Below are 24,941 nucleotides of genomic sequence, written 5' to 3' on the forward strand. Positions count from 1 at the left end.
CCAGTCCTACTATACATATTCATAAATGGTCTGGAAAAAGGGGTAAACAGTGAGGTGGCAAAATTTGAGGATAATACAATACTCAAAACAGGTAAGTCCTAGGCAGACTGCGAAGAGTTACAAAAGGATCTCTCAAAACTGGGTGACTGGGCAACAAAATGGCAGATGAAATTCAATGTTGATAAATGCAAAGTAATGCACATGGGAAAACATAATCCCAACTATACATATAAAATGATGGGTTCTAAATTAGCTGTTACCACTCAAGAAAGAGATCTTGGAGTCACTGTGGATAGTTCTCTGAAAACATCCACTCAATGTGCAGCAGCAGTCAAAAAAGCGAACAGAATGTTGGGAATCATTAAGAAAGGGATAGATCAGTGGTTCTCAAAGCCAGGCTGCTGCTTGTTCAGGGAAAGCCCCTGGCGGGCCGACCGGTTTGTTTACCTGCTCGTCCACAGGTTCGGCCAGTGGGAGCCGCAATCGGCCGAACCTACGGATGTGGCAGATAAACAAAGCGGTCCGGCCCGCCAGGAGCTTTCCCTGAACAAGCGGCGTACCGGCTTTGAGAACCACTGGGATAGATAATAAGACAGAAAATATCATATTGCTTCTATATAAATCCATGGTACGCCCACACTTTGAATACTGCATGCAGATGTGGTCGCCCCATCTCAAAAAAGATATATTGGAATTGGAAAATGTTCAGATAAAGGCAACAAAAATAATCAGGGACAAGGAACGGCTGCCGTTTGAGGAGAGATTAATAAGACTGGGACTTTTCATCTTGGAAAAGAGATGACTAATGGGAGATATGATAGAGGTCTATAAAATCACGACTGGTGTAGAGAAATTAAATAAGGAGGGGTTATTTACTCCTTCTCATAACACAAGAAATAGGGACCATCAAATGAAATGAATAGGCAGCAGGTTTAAAACAAACAAAAAGTAGTATTTTTTCACACAATGCACAGTAAACCTGTGGAACTCCTTGCCAGAGGGTGCTGTAGAGGCCAAGATTATAACAGGGTTCAAAAAAGAACTAGATAAATTCATCAATGGCTATTGGCCAGGATGGACAGGGATGGTGTCCCTAGCCTCTGTTTGCCAGAAGCTGGGAATGGGCGACAGTAGATGGATCACTTCATAATTACCTGTTCTGTTCATTCCCTCTGGGGCACCTGGCATTGACCACTGTCAGAAGACAGGATGCTGAGCTAGATGGACCTTTGGTCTGACCCAGTATGGCTGATTTTATAGGTTTTTCAGTTTTCAACATGCATTTAAACTTGTTTTACTCATTTGTTTGCTCTCCTTTCTCTCCATAAACTTACTTTATCTTGAAATGATAAAATGAAAAGAGATTTAGACTAAACATAATTCTAACAGATTATATGCTATACCTGAGATTATCAAAGGGACCTAAGGTAGTTATACATGAGCACTAACTGGAAGCAGAAATTTCTGTTCTGTCAGAAATGCTGACATTTCAAAATTTGTTTTTGTTCACATTTGGAACAAAAAGGCAAAATTCAAGATTTCCCTTGGAACAAAAATTCCAAATATTTCAATTTGGTAACAACAAAATAATTCAATAACATCAAACCAATATCTAGTATTAAATGTAATATTTTATAATTATTATAAAAACCAAAATTAAATTAATCAAATCAATAAAGTCAAAACAAAGTTGTCAAAATCAGCACATTCCCATGAAATGGTTTTGATTCGGACCAATCTGCATTCTCCAGTGGAAAACGTTTCAAAATTTTTTTTGACCAGTTATATTAGACACCCAACTCCTACAGCATTTCAGTGAGATTTGAGCACCTAACTGCCTCAGGCTCCTTTGAAAATCCTGGAACATGTCACTACAATGGACCTTTTTGAGGAAATAAAATATAAGAATATAATATAAATTTTAACTGTGCATACACACATCATTCAAGACAGGCAGAGTATTAGGTATTCTAGTCACTGAACAGCTAGAAGTAAAATGACAGATTAGCAAACATAAACAAACATCTTGTGATACTTTGAAATGATGTCAAAGTTCTTAAAAAACAGAGAACAAAAATCAATCCCCTATATTTATGTTTAACTGACTGATTCAAACATCTTGATGTAGAACAAAAAGGGGATATGTTTCATGCCTGTCTCAGCATCTTAATTAAGCCAGCAGTTAGAACTAATGAAAAAGAATTCATTCACTGGGTATTCACAGGAAGCAAGATAAAACTTAAGAGCACCACTCACAATATTGGGCTGCCAGTTAATTAAGCACCAAAAAGTAGGGTCTGCCTCTGGCTAGAAAATATGCATGCTGTTTCCAAACCAAGTCAAGGTTTCCATGTAAACTTTATTATATCCTGCATTTTCGTAGTAGAATATTTCTTTTCGTACAAAAATTTCAGTGGTTAGTAAGATAGTTATTTTGTTATTCCATAAAAGTTAAGATATTTTAAAGTAAAGAGTCATGTAAAAACCACACTGAATTTTGGATTTAAAGGTTTTCAGGGATTACTGATTAATTAAAATGGACACAAACTATCATCAAAAGAACTCATTAGTTCACTTGGTTCCCTTGTTCTGTATCGTATCTGAATCACTACATGTTTCAATAAAAATTTAATAAACATACTCAGTCAATGACAGTGACTCTCTGCTGCTGCTATCTTCCTCCTCAAAACTCTGAATAGCACTCAGGCATTCTTCTATACTGGTTTGAAGAGAGTTTTCACTTTCATCTTTTTTCACATCGAAATTGATCTCCTCCCAGTCAGAACTACAAAACTAATGAAGCAAAAGGAACGTATTAGTCAAAGTGCTGATTTATGTTAATCAAAATTTGCACAGTCAGCTAAAGAGTTACAGAACTGTGTTTCTTCTTACCTGATAAAAATCATATATAACTTGATTTGCAAAATACCATTTCCTCATACCTGGAACGCCGGCCACGGAACATGCTAAAGAGGAATAAAACAAATTTTTAAACATCAAAAGCAATCCATACACGTCCATTCTTCCTATTTCAATTTCATTTTCTTCTTACAAAGATTTTGAATTAAGATTTTTACTTGTGACCTTACTTTACTACTTGAGTTACTTAAATTTCTAACCCAGTCATATATAACTTTTCAGGTAACTACAGCCATTTTTTCTTTTAAACGAAGATGCTTTCTTTTGGCTATAATTTGCCCTCTGTCCTGGGCAGGCTCTATTTTGGTCATCTGAGGACCTATGTTACAAATACAACCATGTCAGGTAACCTGGTTATAACATAGTTACCCCCAATGTGCTAACAAATGTCCTAATTTGTAGTATGTGCAGAATATTGGGGCTTTAGCCTACAGATATGTTGAAGATCCAGCCTGCACTACAAATTGATTCCATTCCAGACTGGTTGAAACCAATTAATAATGGGGGCAACTGCCTTGTAATCAGTTCCCCCAGCGTGGCTGTATTGTAGCATAGGTAAGACATGCATAAAAATTGCAAATCGTGCCACACTAAACTGAATGGTGGTGAATCTGTAGATGGTAAAAGTTACCAGTATTGGAAGGTCATATTTGCATCTTAGTTTTGTAGCAAAACGTGCTTAACATGTACTTTTTAATATGCCACTGTTGCTTACGCATTAGTCTTCTTTTGGTATCACAACTAAAGCCACAGGCACTGAATCATGTGTGAGCCTCTAATTGTACCAAGGATAATGTAAGAGAATTTCTCAGTTTGATTCTTCACAATTATCCCCTCCCACAATTTATGCACATACTTCAGCTGAATCACAACACTCATCAGCATGGCTCAGATGGTTGATAGAATGAGAGAGTAATGTTTTCCCTAAATCAGCAAGCATTGCAGTGACTTCCCTAAAACTGAAAATAACATTGCCAGCTCAGTAGTCTGATAACTCTCTCAAACTGCTTAACTTAAAAGCGGGGTCCCTCCTCATGGCTCATAATCAGCTGTCCACTGGAGGTAATGGGCTGGCCGTAAACAAACAGAACATATCCAGATCAGTTAATTATATTTTGTAAAGTAATTAATTCACCCTTTTGCCTAAAAATTAACAAATTACTTTGTTTAGTTGTTTTGAAATCCAGTCATTCCTGACCTACGCATAAAGCTATAGCCATGGTACTCAGTAAGGTCACAATTGTGCTATGTAAGTCACACATAAATGCATCAGCTATCAGAGATTAACAGGTTGATTATTAAGTAAATCAGTAATATAATACTCAAATTAAATAGTGAATTTCAGGTATTGTCAAAAAATACCAGAACAGGCACCTTAGAAATTTGTACAAGTTCATCAGAGGATCTCAAAGCACTTTACAAATGTTCATTACTTGAGGCTCTGAATGCCTCTGCAAGCTTTACACGTTTTACATCCATTAAAATGAACCAAGGCACAAAGAACATGATTATTAATAAAAAACCTGGGACCACAAGTATAATTATGAAGGGCCTGATCATGGGAGATAAGGAGCTCATCACCTCACAGAGTCAGTCCGTAGCCAAGGCACAATGGGTATGACCTGAACAAGGAGTTGCCATGAGCGAGTGCAGACCTGAAGAAAACTCAGTCTGCTATTCTTGCCATTTGACTTTACTGCCACTAAACCACAGTGCCCTGGCTGCTAGGAACAAGACACAACATGTAGATTAATATAGTTTTTGGACAACATTTGCTTACCTGACACTTACTAGTCAAAATAAAAAAAACCTGAGAGGCCACATTTCCTACTGCCCAAAGCCACATACCTTGTATTCTATACAGATTCTTATACCACGCTCATCCATATAGTATTTGAGCACCTTCCAGTAGTAGATTAAGAAATGTGAATAAAATCTGTCACATTTTGTTTCTTCTCTCATCATTTCCCCTTGAGAGAAGTGTGAGTAGTGGAATGCCTTGTGGTAGGGCTTGCTATTTTTTAAGTGTACGTGTCTATATATTTATGTTAAAGACAACAAAATCAAAGAGATGAGCCTTGCCTTAGAGCAGAAGGTGTGAAGTTTGCAATGGTCCTTATTTCAGGTGAAAGTTGTTTCCACAGTCTCTGACTCCCAAGAAAGTACTGTTTCACACACAGACAAGCTTTACCTTTTCAAGTGAAGGAATAGAACAGATAGTATGTACTGTATTTAACTATAATATTGTCAGTGTTCTATTTAATACTTTTTTTATGATGTAGCTTACAACTTGGTTTTACTGAAAAAGCAGAAAAATAATTTGACTATATTATTCAACATGTTTCACTGGAATTTGCTCAAATACTAGTTAGTGAAAATACTGACAGTGGACAGTTTGACAAGCTCTTTGGAAATTATTACAACTCTCTTGCATGTGTTATGCCCTCTTTCCCTTCCTAGCTTCATTCCAGTTGCTTTCTTCTTTCTTTCCTATGATAAATCATGATCTTTTCTTGAGTTGTCCTCTGTATCCATTTCCCCTTTTCTCCATCCACCCACCTTTTGTGTCTGCCTCTCTCTCATTTTCCCTACATAGTGTCTCACAACAAAAATCTCACTATGTACTTTACTTCTCCTTTTCAACTTATCCCATCAGTCCTTCCACCTCTTTCTCCTGCCCACACTCATCCATAAGGCCTGGAAATTCTACAGACGCCTAATATCTAGAGAACTAAGCCTATTAGCCAGAGAAAAATATGGAAAATAGGTGGGAGAAGGAAATGTGACTGTCCATGGCAATGCCCATCCCGCTCCCCCTTCCCTCCACTAAGCTGCTGGGCAAGGCGAGGAAAATGCTGGGGTTCCTGTCAGAGCGCTATCCCAGGACATTGTTTTAAGGTCCTAGCTTTCATTTCAGCTTCCTGCCCAAAGGTTTCTAAAACACATTAAATCCCCTAAATCAATTGCTAGAAGAGAGAAAAAGAATTCTCTCTGTTCCACCTCATACCCCTGAAACAACTCCTCCTCCTGGCTGCAAAGATGGGTGGAGGTTTTTACCCCCAATCACCTGGCTACTTCCTGCGCAAGGGGAGTCAAGGGAAGACCTCACCATTTCCCAAGCAGCAGCAAAATGAAAGTGACTCTTATTTTTGTCAGTTTCAGTACTGCCTCCTTCTGAACAGCAATGAAAACACCTGTTGTAGCTTGGGAAAGCCACAAGCTGGAGCAGACACTGTGGCTGTCAGGAGTTTTTTCTGGCTAAATCTGCATTGGTTATACTTGTTTCACATTTGGAAGATTTTCTTCAAAAATATAATGGCTAGAAACTTTAATTGTGGATTTAAAAAAAAATGAAAGCACAGATTCTGCAGAGAGTGACGACATTCATTCATTCAAACGTTCCTATTTGCCCGGGGAACACAATTTTTCAAGCCATGGTTAAACAACAATAACCACAATTACATTTGCCTTATATTGCTGTTTGCCACTATATTTACCTGGGAATGTGCTTACATCCTCATTTATAAAGGTTCTACAATTTTCTTTCAGAAGGTTATAAACATTTGCAGTAGTTATACCTGCAAAAAACAAGTTTCTATTAATAGAAAATACAAAAACAATTCCTTCCTTTCTTGCAAACGCCAGAAAACTTGCTAGTTAGCCCAGCAGATCCAGTTAGTCTCAAGTGTCTGTTTAGCAGAGGGTGCCTTTAAAGGATATGCAAAGAAGAGCCTCTTTTGAGGCCTGAAATTTGTTGTGACACATTCAGCCAGGAAGAGAACTCACAAGAGCAATATCATGGGAACTTGCACCTCCCCATCCATAAGAAAGTTCAACTTGCCACAATTTACCCAGGGTCTGGGCAGATTCTCCCTTACTGACAATTTTTAAAATCAAGACTGGATGTTTTTTCTAAAAGATCTGCTCTAGAAACTATTTTGGAGAAGTTCTATGGACTGTGTTACACAGGAGGTCAGATTAGACGATTACAATGCTCCCTTCTGGCCTTAGAATCTATGAATTAATCTACAAATGAAAAAACAAAACCACAAAAAAGCTACCAAGTCACAAAGGGCCTCCTTCTGAGATGTGCCATAGCATAGAACTGTTGCGGGCACCTCTCAGAAGCTAGCCCTTTGTGACTTGGTAGCTTTTTTGTGGTTTTGTTTTTTCATTTGTCGATTGATTCATTTGTCACTCTATACATCGGTGTGACGGTGCACTGCAAACATGACCACACGATGTAAACACCTCACGCCACAATTTTGCAGGTCTCTTTTATCCTCTAGGAAACACGCCCCGCTCCCTTGCCGGCCGGCTGCACGGTGGGATTGTTCCGAAGCTCTCCCGGTTAGGAAGGAATGATGATGGCTCAAAACCAAGCTGTTCCGAGCTCCCGGGGTGGCCTGGAGCGGAAGGCAGCGTGGCGAATGAATGCACTTGTGTGCCCACTGCGCCACGCTCAGCCTGCCCGACACCTGGGGCGCGTCCCACCAGGAATGCGCGCTGCAGGGGAAAACACGCACGACGCTCGAGCCACGACTCGAAGTCTTGACCACCCCAGTGAACTGCGAACAACGCTGGAAGTGATGCCACGGCCCCTCTCAGGGACGCGTCGCCCCGCACAGAGCCGGGGGGGGGTCCTAGTCACCCCTTCGCCCGCCCCCCAACGCTTGCAGCTGGTTGTACCCAGACCTCCCCCGACTCCTGTGGCCCCCAGCCGGCTCACCCACTCGGGGCCCACCGCACCAGCGCCCGCCCCCGGCGAGAGACGCCCCTCTGGCTGTGCCTGGAGGAGCCGCACCGGGCGGCGCACCACACCGCGGGACGCGAGCTCCTCGCCCCGGGGCTCTCTGGCCACCCGCGATTCCCGCTCGCCGGCACCTGCTACGCGCTCAGCGCCGCCGGCCCGCGGGGCTCTCCGCTCCTCCCAGCTCACGAACAGCAGGTACCGGTCCATAGCCGCGGCCGGGCGCCTCCGCCCGGGGGGACGCTCAGCAGCCAGCGCCGGCCGCTCCCGCCTCCAACGTCCCCGCTTCCGCTTCCCGCCGCCGCCGGGAGTCGGGGCCGGGTCCGGGTCCGGCAGCGAACCCGCTCCCCCGGCGCGCCGCTCGTCCGCCATGGCTAGCTACACCAAGGCGGCCCAGGTGAGCGGGCCCCTCCGCGGCCCCGGGCAGGGCTCCTCGCCGGGTGAGGGGACGCGGGAGCCCACGGGCCGGCCGCTGAGGCGGCTCCTCTCAGCGGGGGAGGGGAGAGCGCGGGCTGCGCCCCTCACTGGCTGCGTGCCCTCGGCCTGGTGCCTCCCTTTCCACCTCTGCGGGGACTGGTGCCTCTGCGGGGCGGGGAGCGGGGCCCTCTCCCCAGGAGCTGTGTTGTCCCTGCCCTACGGCGCAAGAGCCGGCTGCGGCCTCCAGGCCGGGGCGCTTCCCGGGGATGCGTCTGGCCTGTGGAGGGCGGCAGGCCGTGGGCTGCAGAGCAGGGAAGGGAAGGGCTCTCTGCATTTCCCTAGCAGTTTTCCCTGCAGGTAAAGCCTCCACGCGTTGCTGTATTTCCCCTCCCTGGAGAGAGGAGTAAAGCTCACCGTGCCCACGTGGGGCAGCTAATTTTGTAGGGCAGCAAGTAACATGGCAGGTACAGAAAGGAAGGAACAAACATAGGCTTCAATCTTGCAAACGCTTCGGCCGGGATTCTGCCAACAATCGGGCACCTCTCTTGGGACAGTAGTAAAATTAAGCTTCTGCATAAATGTGTGCAGTAGGCGGTGCCTAAGTGTCTGCAGGATTAAGTAAAGTGTGTAAATGTTTGCAGGCGTAGAGTCAACCGATGGAAGTCAACAGAACTATTCCTGCTGATCCTGCTCTTCACTAATGAAGTGCTTGCAGGATTAGAGCTGTAATTCTTCCATTTAGAATTGTGTCCGTCCCCCGTCCCCCCCCCCACCCCCGATGAAAGTAAAGAAAGCAGTCAGAATTATGATGGCCTATAACTCTTATTATCTTGTTAGTTAGCAATAATTTATAAGAGGACATGTAGATTTTGAAAACAATACCAGAAAGTGGAAAAGACGTCTAGCTATTTCCTCATAGCATTATCACTATTGAAGATAATTTATACAGCACTTTACAGTTTCCCCCACCCTTTCTTAAAATCTTGGGGAAATATAATCAGACATTAATGTTTGTACAGTATTTAGAAACAGTTATTAAAGTTTTTTTTCCTAAAAATTAATTTATATATTGGTTAAAAATCATGGTAGTTAATCTCTAAAATATCTAATGTATTTTCTTGTAAATACGTAACATGTATGTGGTTTTGTGGAGTTATTTAGGCTGAGTGTATTTATTTTACTACATTAACTACAACTTTGTCAATCTTCTTTAGCAATGGGCTACCTTTGCCAGAGCCTGGTATCTCATAGATGGAAAGATGCAACCACCCGGAAAACTTGCAGCCGTGAGTGTAATCAGACTTCAGGGGAAGCATAAACCTATGTATCATGCACTAAGTAAGTATTGTAGTAAACTGAGGAAAGCTTGATTTCCTTCGCTTGTAAGTTTCCTTTTCTTTCAGTTTCATTAATCATATTTTTTTTAAGTTTTTGTGTTTTCTGTATTCTTTACAAACTTTAAGACTCACCATTTTGTCCCCACCTTCATTTTTTTTCTCCCTGAGGCTTTATGTCACTGAACTATTCTTCCGTATAAAGCTAGGCTGTGTATTATTTAATGCTGAACAATTACGTTGCAGTAGCACTTATAGGTAGAGTGACCAGACATCCCGATATTTAGTTGTTTGTCCCACGTCCCGACTGATGTATGGTCGGGATGCCATTTGTCCTGATATTTTGCTTCGGCAGCACTCCGACTTTTTTTTTTTTTTGCTTGGGGCGGCAAGCCTGTGGCTGCCCCCCCATGTGTCCCAATATTTTGTTCTTGTCATCTGATCACCCTACTTATAGGTCTCATTTTTCTAGATGGTGTATAAACACATGGTCCCTGGCCTAACTATGTTTAACTGTAAGCTTCTCTGGGTAGGGATTTTGTATCTTCCTGTGTGTTTGTACTGCATCTAGCATAATGGAGTCATGAATCTGGTTTGAGGCCTCTGAGCAACTTCCGTAAAACAGATAATAATAGTAATATTCCCTACACTGTGCATCATGTATGGAAGCAAATGCCAGTCAGCTGTGAAAGAATGGAAGAGGAGAGCGGAGTCTAACATGCTAAGCCAATTCCATCAATGACAATCCTCTCTGCATGAGGATAAGTCTGGAGCTTTGCCAGTATGTGATTCATTGAAGAGAGGTGGGCTAAGGCAGAGCACCAATGCTCTTTGGAGCTTTTTGACTTTTAAACCACTGAATCTTCCAGCAGAAAAAACATTTCTTAATATAATTAAAAATCTAATTTATATTTATTTTGGCACACCTGAAGTCACCAGTCAGCTGCCTTTCACAAAGGGCCTGAAGTTTATGGAGAGACTCTTACTGAATTCAGTGGATTTTGTATCAGGTCCTTGATGCTGTGCAGTCTGAGGATCCAATTCTGCAAAGAGCCCATGTGGGTAAACACCTACACCTATGTGAAGGTTCCCATTGCCTTCATTGAGGCATTGCACAGGCAATGAGAGGATCTGCCCATGTGGAGCAACTTGAAGAATTAGAGCTAATGTAGACAGTATTTTTGTTCTTACTTGCTTTTGCTTTTTTTTTAAACAGATGTGTATCAAGTTTTACTTTTTTATCCCACTCCAGTGGAACGTTTAAAATATATTCCTAATTATAAATTTACTAGTAGCTGCAAGCCTGTGCTGTTGCATGGGTATGATTTGTAAAGTTGTGTGTAAAAAAAGCAGAAAATAGCTGGATAGTAATAGACTGCGAATCTGGTGATATTGTAAACAAAAAACCATGCTTATACCTGTTTCCATCGCTTCACACTGACTGAATAGAAATGCTAGGCTTCTGAGTGATGTTTGTGGTTTTTGTTGTGTGTGCTGGTTGGGTCAGTTTGTGTGTAGTTCTGGGAGAGTTGTGTGGATTTCTGCAGGTGCCAAACGAGGGTGTGAGGGCATTGATGGGCTACGTGTTTTGGGGATTGTCTTGATTTGTATGGATGGCAAATGGAGGGTATACTGGAGTGTGCAGTCTTCCTTTTACAACCAATGAAATTGTTGTATGCAAATTAGCTGTAGATGGGGTGGTGATTGGTTGAGTCTCATTTGACATCACAATGGTCTAGGACTCTTGGCATAGTATAGATACATGCATTAGGCCATGTCTACAAAGTTTTGCTGATGCAAGTTTCATTGGCATACATAGAATCATAGGACTGGAAGGGACCTTGAGAGATCATCTAGTCCAGTCCTCTGCATTCATGGCAGGACTAAGTATAATCTAGACCATCCTGACAGGTGTTTGTCTAACCTGCTCTTAAAAATCTCCAGTGATGGAGATTCCACAACCTCCCTAGGCAATTTATTCCAGTGCTTAACCACCCTGACATCCGCCACAGTTAGTATATCGCTTGTGTGTGTACGTATTTGGCTCCTTGCATTGGCGCTGCTTGTACTTACCAGGAGCGCTTGTGTTGATGCACAGTGCAATGTACCCTGGGTAAGTATCCCAGTGTGCAGCCTGCCACTGTTGAGCACATTGTCTTTTGCGTAGTTTTGGCAAAGCATGGTTGGCGAGAAAAGACTCATGCAAGGGTGACTGGGAGCAAGGGGTCAGCTTCCCATAATGCAGTGTTCTCCATCCCATAATATCATATCTATCCCATAATTTTTGCACCTATTTTCAATTTCCCACAAACCTGCACGGGACTTGTCACTGTCTGACATCTCTGACAGAAGTATGGAGCCTGTACCACTCTGCACTATTGTCATGGGCGTTTCAATCGCAATACACACAATCCTCTGGTATTTGCAAAGCTGCAAGAAGAACCACAAGGAGCACAGTTTTCTGGTGATCAGTTTGCTGTGGGACATAGCGAGAACCAATTCAAGGTTGTTGGTGGCATTTATGGAGTAGCTGGAAATGGTGGAGTGCCACTTCTGGGACCGAGAAATGAGCACTAACCGGAGGGATCCCATCGTAATGCAGGTTTGGGATGACAAGCAGTGACTGCAGAACTTTCGGATGCATAAGGCCACGTTCCTTGGATCTGTGTGCTGAACTTGCCATAGCCATCTAATACAGGGACCCCAAACTGAGACCTATGCTAACAGTGGAGAAGCAAGTGACAATCACACTGTGGAAATTTGTTATGTCAGATTACTACCAATCAGTGGGAATTCATTTTGGAGTGGGAAAATCCACTGTGGGGGCCATTACCATGCAAGTGTACAGGACCATTAATAGTCTTCTGCTACGCAGAACTGAGACTCTCAGCAATGTGCAGAATATAGTGGATGGCTTTGCAGCTGTGCGGTTCCCAAGCTGAGGTGGAGCAATAGATGTGACGCACATCCTTATTTTGGCTCCAGAGCACCTTGCTACAGAGTACATCAACAGGGCTATTTTTACATGGTTATGCAAGCTCTGATGGATCACCGGTGATGCTTCACTGGTTGGTCAGGAAAGGTGCATGCTGCTTGCATATTTAAGGACACAGTACTCTTCAGAAAGCTACAAGAAGGAGCCTTCTTTTCTGACCATGGATTACCATTGGCGATGTTGAAATGCTAATAGGGATCCTGCCTACCCTGTCTCTTGAACCTGTACCCGAGCCATCTTGATAGAACCAAGGAAAGATTCAAATACAGGCTCAGCTGACACAAATGACAGTTGAATGTGCTTTTGGTAGATTGAAAGGATGCTGGTGGTGTTTACTCACCAGATTGGATCTCAGTGCAAAAAATATCTCAATGGTTATAGCTGCCTGTTGTGTCCTGCATAATATTTGTGAAACAAAGGGGGAAACTTTGCTGTGGGTGTGAAGGTAGAATGGCTGTCTGCTGAGTTTGAACAGCTATCAGATGAGCTGTGTGCCTTAGAGAGGCTTTGAAAAAGCAGTGAGCCCCAGGAATGTGCTGTAGTGTACTGTGCTCAACCTGGCGTCGCAGTTTGGGTCTTGTTTCAGAATTGTCGTGCTTGCTGCATATCTGTGCATATATCACTTGACAGTGCAAGCTGGGATGCTTCCTGTACAGTTATGACTACACTGTTTGTCACTGATCCTATTGGTTGTGAGTATACCAGACCACTACTATCACTGCCAGGAGGCATTATACACCATGTGTTGTAAACTAATAAAGATGAATAACTTTCAAAACAAAACTTTCACTTATGAAAACAGCTCAAAAAAAAAAAACACTTAAGTTCTTCAGCTTTAACTTAAAAAAATTTAGGAACCTTAGTAAAGAAGAGGAAGGAACATTGATGTCCTTTGTAGCTACACATACATCAGCCGAGGCTCTCACAGATCAGTGTAAGTGAAGCTGTGGTTGTCCAGGCCTTTCCCTGGTTTACATGGGTAGGAGTAGGTGTGCAGGCCATGAGGAAAGCTGAGGGGGGTATAGGGAGGCGCTGTGTTTCAGTTCTCCACAGAGGGCAAAGGGCGTTGAGCCCTGGATTGTTGAACCTGGAGATCCACAAGAGTCTGCAGCATCTGAGTTGGCTGCCTTTCCTGGTGCATCTCCCTCTCCTTTTCCTGCGTCTTTCTCCTGTTGCACTTTCCTTCTCCTTTCGGTCTGCAATATTCACCCTCCAGGTCCTCTGTTCAAGGTCTGATGCAGCACTGGCTTGCAGGATCTCACAGAACATGTCCTTCCGCGTCCTCTTTTTTTCCTCTTCCTTATATGGGTCAGTCATTCCGCTGGTGTGCAGGGGGAACCCCTCAAGGCTGCATCAGCCTCAGCTACAGATAAAACACACAGAGGTACTATTGTCAGTATAGTAGGAATGGAAAGCGAAATTTAAGATTCAGAACTTCCTGTCCACCCCCTTTCTGTTGCTCTCCTGAAGTGTTTGTGTTTATTGACACTTCTGCTTTGGAGTGCTTGTGCCCACTGCCACTCTCAGCTCAAGCCATTGTGAGTATGACCTGCCAGGGGTGAGGAAAACAAGGAGGGAGTTGCTCGGTTGCATGAAACTGAGTATAGTGCACTGGCACTGAATAACGGCACCATTTTCCACAGGAGGTGGTGATTTTTAGCTGATATCTCACTCCTTAAGGTAACAAATGCAGAGAAAGCACAGCTGCTGTAGCATCCCGAAGTCACCTGGAACCATATGCCACTATCCTGTTTACAGCAATGGTGCCTGCCAAAGTAATCACTGTCAAGGTTCCTTCCCCACTCTGAACTCTAGGGTACAGATGTGGGGACCTGCATGAAAAACCCCCTAAGCTTATTTTTACCAGCTTAGGTTAAAACTTCCCCAAGGTACAAACTATTTTACTTTTTGCCCTTTGACTTTATTGCTGCCACCACCAAGCATCTAACAAATATATAAGAGGGAAAGAGCCCTCCTGGAAAAGTCTTCCCCCCCAGAATCCTCCCAAACCCTACACCCCTTTTTGTGGGGAAGGCTTGATAAAAATCCTCACCAATTTGCATAGGTGAACATAGACCGAAACCCTTGGATCATAAGAACAGTGAAAAGCAATCAGGTTCTTAAAAGAAGAGTTTTAATTGAAGAAAAAGTAAAAGAATCACCTCTGTAAAATCAGGATGGTAAATACCTTACAGGGTAATCAGATTCAAAACATAGAGAATCCCTCTAGGCAAAACCTTAAGTTACAAAAAGACATAAAAACAGGAATATCCATTCCATTCAGCACAACTTATTTGATCAGCCATTTAAACAAAACAGAATCTAACGCATATCTAACTAGATTGCTTATTAGCCCTTTACAGGAGTTCTGACCTGCATTCCTGCTCTGGTCCCAGCAAAAGCAACACACAGACAGAGAGAACCTTTGTTTCTCCCCCCCTCCAGCTTTGAAAGCATCTTGTCTCCTCATTGGTCCTTTTGGTCAGGTGCCAGCGAGGTTATCTTAGCTTCTTAACCCTTTACAGGTGAAAGGGTTTTTCCTCTGGCCAGGAGGGATTTAAAGGTGTTTACCTTTCCCTTTATATTTATGACAATCACCGACTGGCATGGGAAAGTGGCCCATTGCAGAGGAAGAAATAAGGTTGCCAAAGCCTAGAAACCTTCGGGAAAGGATTGCTGAGTACCTCCATGGAAGTTTCATCGAGATCTCTCAGGAGGATTCAAGGTACATCCCTGTGTACATAAACAAACTGCTCCACATGGCCCCCACCCCACCTTACTCTTGAGGAGAATGAAGAGCAGATAGCAACTTTACCTCTCTTCGTTGTACCGCTACCTCTTGTAGTATGAATAAATTAATGAAAAGTCAATAGCTGTGTCCTGCTAATTTTGGGGTGCCATCACTGTAATTGGAAATTTATTTACACATTTACCCAAAGTTCTTTCCTCTACTGTGCTTGCCCATGCTCGATTGCAGGGACTGGCTGGACTGCAGTGATATCAACAACAGTTCCTGACGCACAGCACAGCTGAACCCTCCAACACCTGTCTCCCATATTCCTCATCAACCTCCTCATTGTTCACAGCAGCAGCCTGTGACTGGAGCTCCTCACAGGTATCCACATGGTTTGCAGCATGGTGGTAGGGTCTCTGCCAAGGATGGCATGTAGCTCTTCGTAAAAGTGGATGGTCTGCGGGTCAGCACCACATTGATTGTTGGCCTCTCTGACTTCCTGGTTTGTGTGCTGCATTTCCGTGGCTTTCACGCAGCACTACTGCTGGTCCCTGTCGTACGCCTTCTACTGCATCTCCTGAGCAATCTGCTGATAGATGTTAATGTTTCTATGGCTGGTTCGGAGCTGTGCCTGCACATCCTCTTCTCCCTACAGGCCCAGGAGATTCAATATCTTCTCTCTGCTCCAGGCAGGTGTGTGTCCAGAGCATGTAGCCGACATAATCAGCTGGGCCGTTGCACACATGAACAAAGCAGATAGAGGTGTGCTCACCAAGCTGGGCAATGAGGAAAAGGCATTTCAAAAATTCGCAGGGGTTTTAAAGGCAGAGTAGGGGGCTTCTGAAATGTGTGATCCCTAGATAGAGGAGTTAACAATTGTGACCAGAGTGGTCCGTGTTGGGCATTGTGGGACAGCTGCTTGAGGACTGTTAGGGTAACGCACAGGTAACACAGCATCTACACTCGTGCTACATCAACCTCCATACATAGACCATGGTTCAGTGCCACTCAGGGAGCTGGTGTTGTATGCCGTCATAATGGGCCACTTTACATCTGTGGGAGATAAATTTAATTGTAGACTTGTGCACAATTACGTCAACATAGGGTGGCTTACGTCAACCTACCTTTGTAGTATAGACCAGGCTTTACTGTAGCTATATCTCATGGGTATAATTCAAAAAGTAAAAACAGCTAAGAACTTAAAAATTGGATGGTAACAGTCAGCAAAACTTGGTGATGATTCAGCCTGGTGATATTCTGGACAAAAAGAGCCCTCAATTATGCTGTAGCTGTTTCCATCGCTTTATGCTGCCTCTACAGATGTTTTAGGCTTTGGAATGAAACACACACAGTGACGCTCCTGGAATCTTCTTATATAAATTTTGTCTACAATCTATTGTGATTATACCTTACAATGCTAAAAGAGATATTAGAACAACAAATATTTATTTTTTTAATTTTTAGTTTGTGCATTTGACAACACAATATGGCTGCTTGTGGTTTGGCATCATTGTTTTACGTATATAACTGTGCAGTTATCATAACAGAGAGAGAAACGTTTTAACAAATAGCAAAATATTATTGTGAAACCAAAATAATGTGAAAGTGAGCATAGGGGCAAGTACAGTAACTGACACTACTTTTTAACTTTTTTTTTTAAATTGACATTAAAATACATCAAATTGGTTGTCTCTTTACGTAAAACACATGACAAAATTGTTCATTAAAAGCTACTTCCTTTTCAAGCAGAATTCTCAAAATATACGAATAAAATGTTTCTCATCTCTTTTTTAAATAAATTTCAAATATCTATTTTAATTTAAACCAAAAGATTTGTCTCCCTTCCAAACAGGCTGGCTAATCTGCTATACAGGCATTACTGTTTATTTCTGTTACTATAGCACTTATGAGCCATAGTCATGGATTGAGACCCGATTGTGCCAGGTAGTTGTACAAAAAGATGGTCCCTGTCCACAATGCTGAGAATGTGACATGGAAAATCTTTCCATGGCCCTTGTGCAAATTATCACAAAGATTTAGTAAGGCTAAAAGAAACACTGACACTTTCAACCTTGTGTGCGCGCTAAGTTCAGAGTCTTTTATTAAATATGAATCTTTTGAGTTGAAAACCCTGTGTTCCAAAACCTTATCTGTATTGCTATAGTTTGTTGATATTGTCTTTGAAATAACAAATCTAATATTGGTTGAAGCTGGGTATACATTGTTTCACAATTAATTTTCATGTGAAAATTTAGATTAGTTATTATTTTTCATAGCAGAAAGTATAACTTACAATGTGATTGTAGAAGTGATTTGAATAATATGAATTTTAAAACTGCAAAACATCTTTTATCCACAAGATGTCACTTGAGACCAAACTTCCCTGAAAATTAATGTTTTTGATCATTCACTGCAAAAGATCAAACTTCACATTCATTCAATTTTTAACTTCTGGGCAGGGAAGAAAGGTTGTTTCCAGAAGGATTTTATTTGGTTTGCTGCTTCTGATGAAACAGGTTAAAATCTTTTTAATAAAATAACAGTACTTTTAATCTGTAAAGCACCACTTATACAGTATTGCACACAGGATACTGTATTTAATACATTCATTTATTATTTAAATAGCTTTTGATGTAGTGTCTTGAACACTGTTAGTTTTTTAATGTGATTGTGTTGTTTCTGGAGGCTAGTGCGGGTGAGAGATAAGTAATCTGTAAAAGAGCAGTGTCCGTATGGATTTCCATTTTGCATTGTTTATTGCTTCGTGATGCTGGAAGTGCAGACTATTGTTTTTTAAATTATTAACATAGTTCTCAGAACTCTGAGATTTCAATATTTTAAATGGACTAAAACTGAATTTTCTGTGTAATGCTTCTGTTCAGTAAAACTTTTCTATTTGTTTGTTTTTCCAAATATACTGAACTGAATTCCAACTCAGAGGGAGGGAAGAAATTTGATTTCATGTAAACTTACCTTGCATTTAAGCTGTGAACAGTGGTATACTTTTTCCGCAAATTTCAAAATTTTAGATAAAATTATACCACACACATTACACCAAGCATTCAATATCATAAGAATATTGATCATATTCACTGTACTTTTGTTCCCTCAATTGAAGTTAAACATTGATATTAAAACTTCTTAGAAGATTAAATAAATCTAACAAAAGCAATTAAAGGAAACCAAAATGCACTTGGTAATTTACTGTGTTGGAGCTCAGCACAACTACCTTAATGTGGATAATTATTCTTCACCCCTTGCAATAAAATGCTGATCAGCCTTTAGGGTGAAAACTTCAGGAATTCCTTCAGTTTGTAATATTTGGTACTTATAATGGTTAGGAGAAAGAGTTAAGACTTATCATCTGAAAATGAACACAAAGTTTGGCATGTAGATTGTTAGTTTTGTAAGCTAATAAGTGGCAGACTGACTCGTGATGCTAGGCAGATGTCAGGCACTTTATTAAATAAAGAAGAAAAACCTAAGTAATTAATGAAGATTAAGGTCTTGGTCTTTTCTTTGGGGTCTCTGTGTGTGTATGTTTATTAAGAAATATTAATTAAAAAAACTTAAAATATGACAAATCGATATATCATGAGAACAGCCAGAAAACATTTTTACTCCAGTACAGTTCATTGGGTCTACGCTGCAGGAGCTATGAACAAATATTGAGCTTAATTGTGCATACAGTACTGTTTTCCCTTTTTAACACTGTTGAACGAGGCCACCTCTGAAGTGTTACAGGAACAGTGCATACTATTTAAAGACAAGAAGCAAAGAATACTGTGTCCAACTGAAAGTGCAAGGGATTCCTGAGATATGTATGGGCTTGGTCTTTCCACAGAGTTGCACTGGTTTAACTAAATGTGTGATGTGTGAACAATGTTAATTCTATTGAAATCTGTTTATGCTATCATGTAAGCTAAACACATATAGGCCAGTTTTAAACCAGTTTGTGTGTTCACACAGGATTTTTCACTGAACAAAATCAGCTTTAAACTGATTTTAGATTTGTTTGTTTTTTAAAGCAACTTCTGTCATAATCAAGACTTTAAACAAATAAATAAACAAATTACAAATTGGGTTATTATGTCTACTCTAATAAATTTTTTCTTCGGATTTTTAATCTCTAATCCAAAGGTTGGCACCTCCAGTAACATACTGACTTTAAACAAATAAATAAACAAATTACAAATTGGGTTATTATGTCTACTCTAATAAATTTTTTCTTCGGATTTTTAATCTCTAATCCAAAGGTTGGCACCTCCAGTAACATACTGGAGCATTGGTTCAATATTGGCTCAAATGGTAGACTCACAATTATTGAATCGCCTAATGATCCTGTTTAGTTTGTGAGATCAGACTTACTCATAGGTTATAAGGCTGCAGGTTCATGAGTATTTGGATCTGTAGGAGAGTGGAAGTGCAGCTGCTAACAGAGAAAACTTTATCCACCAGGCACAGCACATGAAACCATCAGCATTTTAGGATAAAATCTGACAGAAAAATGTAGCTGCTGATGTCAAAGATTTTCTCCATCAGCAACTGCTGGTGCATAAACTTTCAATTTTGAAGAATAATTGCTAAAAATTACCTTAAATCCATTTTTCCTCCCAAAAACCTACAAATTATACCAGATTTCCTCAGAATTCACCTGCCTTCCATATTTTGTGTAGATAGACAATACTTGTAAAAGTGATCAGTCAGCAATGAAAGGTCACATAGATTTTCTGGATGTATGTAGTAAGGATTATACCTTTGGGAGATCTTCCCCCACAACAATGTTTGTTTTGCATTATCAGTTTCTTCAAATATTAATTACATTTTTATTATACTTTAATATGGCACTTAGACTAACTGGTTAAATCTCAATATGGAAATGAATTCCAGATGAATGATCTTCCAGAGATCTGAATTAATGGAATAGTAATGACTCATCAAGAGGATGTATATATATTTTTTAGAAAACTTGCACTTGTTTCACAGTTATTTTATACATGTTGGAATTTAGTAAAAAAAAACAAATTAGTCACATTTTATTTAATTTGGAAGATCTGTCAAAATTTCTAATGCTTGAAAAGTATGTTTAGTAATAGAATACAGGTTTGTTTTTTTTTTCATTTTGGTACCTATAGATGGGAGGGATGCTCTCTATATAGCAGGAAAATTTTCATATTGCACCCATTTGTGTATGTTATAATACTTAGTCCTGCCACGAGTGCAGGGGACTGGACTAGATGACCTCTTGAGGTCCCTTCCAGCTCTATGATTCTGTATTGTAACACTCAGCTCTACTTGATTTTTAGTACAAATGCTTCAGTCTAGCACAAAGCTAATGACGTTAAATCTTTCTTTTAGTTTCCAATATATATTTTAGCTTTAGGTCCTAAGATTGTTTCATATTAATATTTTTCTAGTCCAAAATTCAGTATTATGAAAAATTGTTCATTATGAAATTGTTTAATATGAAAAATTGTTTTAGAAATCTGAAATTAATTTAAATTCTGCTTTAAAGATTTATCTTCAGTTTGTGTTTAATTTGTTCACATTGACTTTTGGTAGTGTAGAGCAAACATATAGTGTATTGAATAAAATAAAATGTTACGCAGTGACTTAAGACATGCAGATCTTACTCATGCAACTTGCATTGACTTAAACTACCCACGCTGGTTTAAAAAAAAATGTATTCACCCAGCATTTAACATGGTGGTGGTGATAATGAAAAAAGTAAATAAATTCTCTATTTATGGCTAGATTTTTATTTTAAAGGTGATGCTTTTCAGTGATTGTTTCATTTGAGACATTATAATGTGATATTTGCTCTGTTTCTGTGAGTAATTTTGTGAGGACTTTTGTATTTCCCTTGTGATATCTCCTATTGAAATTTCTATCCTTTATAATCTAGGTGACTGTGGAGACCATGTTGTCATAATAAATACGAGACACATTGCATTTTCTGGTAACAAATGGGAACAGAAAGTATATTCTTCTCACACAGGGTAAGTGGTCCATGATTTGATAGTAAATGCTCAAAGAAGTTAGTAGTAGAGATTGATGCTGAAATCCATTTTGCTTTTAAGTAAATTCACTAACTAGAAAATGTGAATTCAAAGGAAATTCCTTTTGTGTGTCATAAATCCTATGTTCTGTTAAATTTCTCTGTCCACCCTGGCACAATATCTATTGCTAGGGAAATCATCTGAGATACAAGACATCAGAAGAAGGCATAAGTTAAATTTGCCTAGCAAAACAATCTTACTGGATGGAGGTGAAGCCAAGAACAGGAATATCATTTTAATTAAATAGCAAAAGGGATTTTGTTTTGTAAAACACTAAAAAAGCCAACTAAACAAAAAACAACAATTTAAGAGCAGTGCAGAAGTCCTCTTAAGTTACGTTATTATACCAAAGGGCAAATAGCAAGATCAAGATCATTTTCCAATGCAAAAGGTTTAACTGAATAAAGATAAAGAATGCATTTTGATGTTACAGAATTACATCTGTGTGATTTAAATCTCTCTAAAAATCACTGAGAAAACTTTTAAGACATGAGGTACTATGGAGACAAAATTGATATATAAGCTGTCAATAGTGGTTATTTCCCAAGCTTCTGTATTTAGTACTGGCAGGAATCATTTGTTTCTGGGTGGAATTCTAATCAGTCAGTCAAAGCAAATAGGAACAGTTGCTCCCGTGTTTCGAACATGACCACATTAGTTGGTTTATCTCTAATTATTAAAATAGATCTATTCTGAAAATCTGAATAATTGTATGGAAAACATAAAAGTGGAGTTGAGGGTGTTAGTAGGGGGAGGGAATTATAGTAGTATTCAAATAACTGCAGTTTTAAGTGAATATTCTAAATGTATTCCATGTACTGACAATACTGATATTTTCAGTTCTTAAGGTTTTATGAAGTTGGAGCTGATCCATTGAAGTAATGGAAAGTCCCCCATTGACTTCAATAGATTTTGGACCAGATCCAAAGTTCAGATCAGTAGTTGGAAAAAATACCAAATTTGTAGGACCCGATAAGATTTATAACAGCAGTAAACACAACATCTTCCCCCATAAAGCTTACAATATAGGTAAATGGGATTAGGGAACAGAGGGCAAAGTAATGATAATGATAAACTGTTTGTTGGGATAATAGCTTGTGCATGATGTAACTTGCCACCTGCCTAGCTGTGATCAGCTGGCAATATTTTTTTTAGTTCAAACCTTTCAGCCTTGTGTACTGATCTGCTTGTGTCCATGAAAGCCATTTATGTAAAATTTATAATATGCAGGTAATGTGTTATAAATATAATTCAACAGTGAGTAATAATGAAAAAAAGTGTTTACAGAATCAAACGTATTAGAAAAAAAATCACTGTCTTTTTTATTTTGTTTCACAGTCTTAATTATTAAATATGTTCTTTGGGTGTTTTTTAGTTATCCAGGTGGCTTAAAACAAGTGACAGCAACACAACTTCACCTAAAAGATCCAACAGCGGTAAGTAACCTGTTTCATTTTAACTTTTGCTCTCCTTAGCTAGTTTAGGGGAACTATTTCATCATATTGACTTGCTATTCTTCCGATGGACAAAAAACTGAATCAAGCTCTTCCATTTGCCTTTTCACCAAACCTTTCTTTTAAAAAAAAACAAACAAAAAAAGAAACCCTAGTTACTACAAAGGTGGAAAATAGAAATTTTGGTGTTTAGTTTGTAGTTGGGATCTCCTGAGTGACCAGCTACTCTCTTCTCCATTGTATCACTCTGTCCTCTCCTTTATTCTGAGTTCTGTCTTCCCCTTCCCATCTTTTTCTTCACGTATTCACTCTTTCACCTTCTCTGCGCTCTCTCTCTCTCCAGTTCAGCTCATACTTAAATAGTCTCCTAAATAGGGATACTTTACTGAATTGGTGGCCTAAATCTGCATCACTGTCTCTGTTTCTCCTCATGCCTTATCTTTCTATGTTCCTTCTTTCCTCTTTGGTTTTTGTCCTTTTCCCTGATTTTTCTCTCCCCCACTCCTCCTGTGGTGGCCTCCCCAGCCATATGGCATAGGACTGTGGTGGGCAACCTGCGGGCCACATGCAGCCAATCAGGGTAATCTGATTGCAGGTTGTGAGACATTTTGCTGACGTTGACCATCTGCCGGCACAGTCCCCCACGGCTCCTAGTGGCCGTGGTTCTCTGTTTCCAGCCAATGGGAGCTGCGGGAAGCAGCGGCCAGCACTTCCCTGCAGCCCACCACTTCCCGCAGTTCCCATTGGCCGGGAATGGCGAACTGCAGCCACTGGGAGCTGCAGGGGGCCATGCCGGCAGACAGTCAACGTCAGCAAAATGTCTCACGGCCCGCAATCAGATTACCCTGATGGGCCACAGGTTGCCCACCACTGGTGTAGGAGCACTGTTTATTCTTTTTTAATACAGTAAGGTTCACTGTTTAAAGTGAATTAGAACTCTGCTCTTCTTGAGGTGGGTGTATCAGACCGAGTGGGGAGTACTCTGCTTCTTGCTCTTACATGCACTTTAGACAGCATGAAAAATGGAGTGCAGACCAGAGATCCTTCACCAGATAAACTCCCTGCTGTGGGAGTAAAGCTCCTACACTGTGGATTACCATTTCCAGCCTACTACACAAAACTAGAATAACATATGGGGAACTAGTCAATAGGGTAAAACAGGTTAATCTAATAAAAAAACAATGAGATGGTAACTACTATGAAACTAATATGTTTTGTATTAACCTTCAGTATGGAGCTAAAGTGTGATAATTTTAAGGACAGTTATTTCAACAAAATATATATAATGCTGTGCTTTGTAGCTAAAACTGTGGTTCACATTATGCTATTCAAATGGGCAAATCAAGGTTTTTAACTTGGTTCATTTTTGACTGACTGACTTCAGTTTTAAAGATTTGACCCTTTTCATAAATCACACACCCCAAGCCAGTCTTAGCAAAGTTGTACATCGCTTAATAATCATAGTCCTTTCTAAGCAGCCGGAGGAAATAATGCTGATTTTAAAAAGAGAATGCAAGACAGTACACCCGCATCTCTCTTGCAGTGAAATTCAACAGTGGATTCTATTGATTGATTTTTAGCTGTTTTCCAGTGGTATAGCCTGAACATATGATGTATCCAAGAACTGAAAAATGTTGATCATGTTGAACTTGGGCCCCTGGGTAAAATCTGGATTCAGTGTGTAATGCAGAAACGGGATACTACTACTTCTGCTGAGGGAGAAGATTAATAGGTATTAATTGATAGAATCATAGAATCATAGAATATCAGGGTTGGAAGGGACCCCAGAAGGTCATCTAGTCCAACCCCCTGCTCAAAGCAGGACCAATTCCCAGTTAAATCATCCCAGCCAGGGCTTTGTCAAGCCTGACCTTAAAAACCTCTAAGGAAGGAGATTCTACCACCTCCCTAGGTAACGCATTCCAGTGTTTCACCACCCTCTTAGTGAAAAAGTTTTTCCTAATATCCAATCTAAACCTCCCCCACTGCAACTTGAGACCATTACTCCTCGTTCTGTCATCTGCTACCATTGAGAACAGTCTAGAGCCATCCTCTTTGGAACCCCCTTTCAGGTAGTTGAAAGCAGCTATCAAATCCCCCCTCATTCTTCTCTTCTGCAGGCTAAACAATCCCAGCTCCCTCAGCCTCTCCTCATAACTCATGTGTTCCAGTCCCCTAATCATTTTTGTTGCCCTTCGCTGGACTCTCTCCAATTTATCCACATCCTTCTTGAAGTGTGGGGCCCAAAACTGGACACAGTACTCCAGATGAGGCCTCAC

At 40.6% G+C, this 24,941-nt stretch overlaps 2 protein-coding genes across 6 annotated transcripts in view; one reads left to right on the forward strand and one right to left on the reverse strand.

Annotated features, from left to right (window-relative positions):
- MTBP (MDM2 binding protein) overlaps positions 1-8,041 on the reverse strand; it is a gene marked incomplete at its 5' end in the record, with an annotated part of 61,102 nt that extends 53,061 nt beyond the window's left edge. For 2 of the 4 annotated variants that reach the window (XM_084621154.1, XM_084621153.1), the window contains 4 exons: positions 2,642-2,793; positions 2,893-2,966; positions 6,417-6,497; positions 7,804-8,041. In XM_084621154.1, coding sequence (XP_084477280.1) covers positions 2,642-2,793; positions 2,893-2,966; positions 6,417-6,497; positions 7,804-8,041 — 545 coding nt within the window. Of the gene's footprint in view, positions 1-2,641; positions 2,794-2,892; positions 2,967-5,001; positions 5,087-6,416; positions 6,498-7,803 lie in introns of those variants that run through there. The other 2 variants (XM_084621155.1, XM_084621156.1) reach the window with 2 other exon arrangements.
- The window catches only part of MRPL13 (mitochondrial ribosomal protein L13), a gene marked incomplete at its 3' end in the record, with an annotated part of 51,641 nt that continues 34,632 nt past the window's right edge, over positions 7,933-24,941 (forward strand). For both annotated transcript variants that reach the window (XM_084621157.1, XM_084621158.1), the window contains exons 1-4: positions 7,933-8,066; positions 9,301-9,424; positions 21,055-21,148; positions 22,584-22,644. In XM_084621157.1, the coding sequence (XP_084477283.1) occupies positions 8,040-8,066; positions 9,301-9,424; positions 21,055-21,148; positions 22,584-22,644 (306 nt within the window). In that variant the 5' untranslated portion in view covers positions 7,933-8,039. The remainder of the gene's footprint in view (positions 8,067-9,300; positions 9,425-21,054; positions 21,149-22,583; positions 22,645-24,941) is intronic.

Source organism: Lepidochelys olivacea, assembly GCF_965140295.1.
Source record: "Lepidochelys olivacea isolate rLepOli2 genome assembly, chromosome: 2".
NCBI lineage: Eukaryota > Metazoa > Chordata > Testudines > Cheloniidae > Lepidochelys > Lepidochelys olivacea.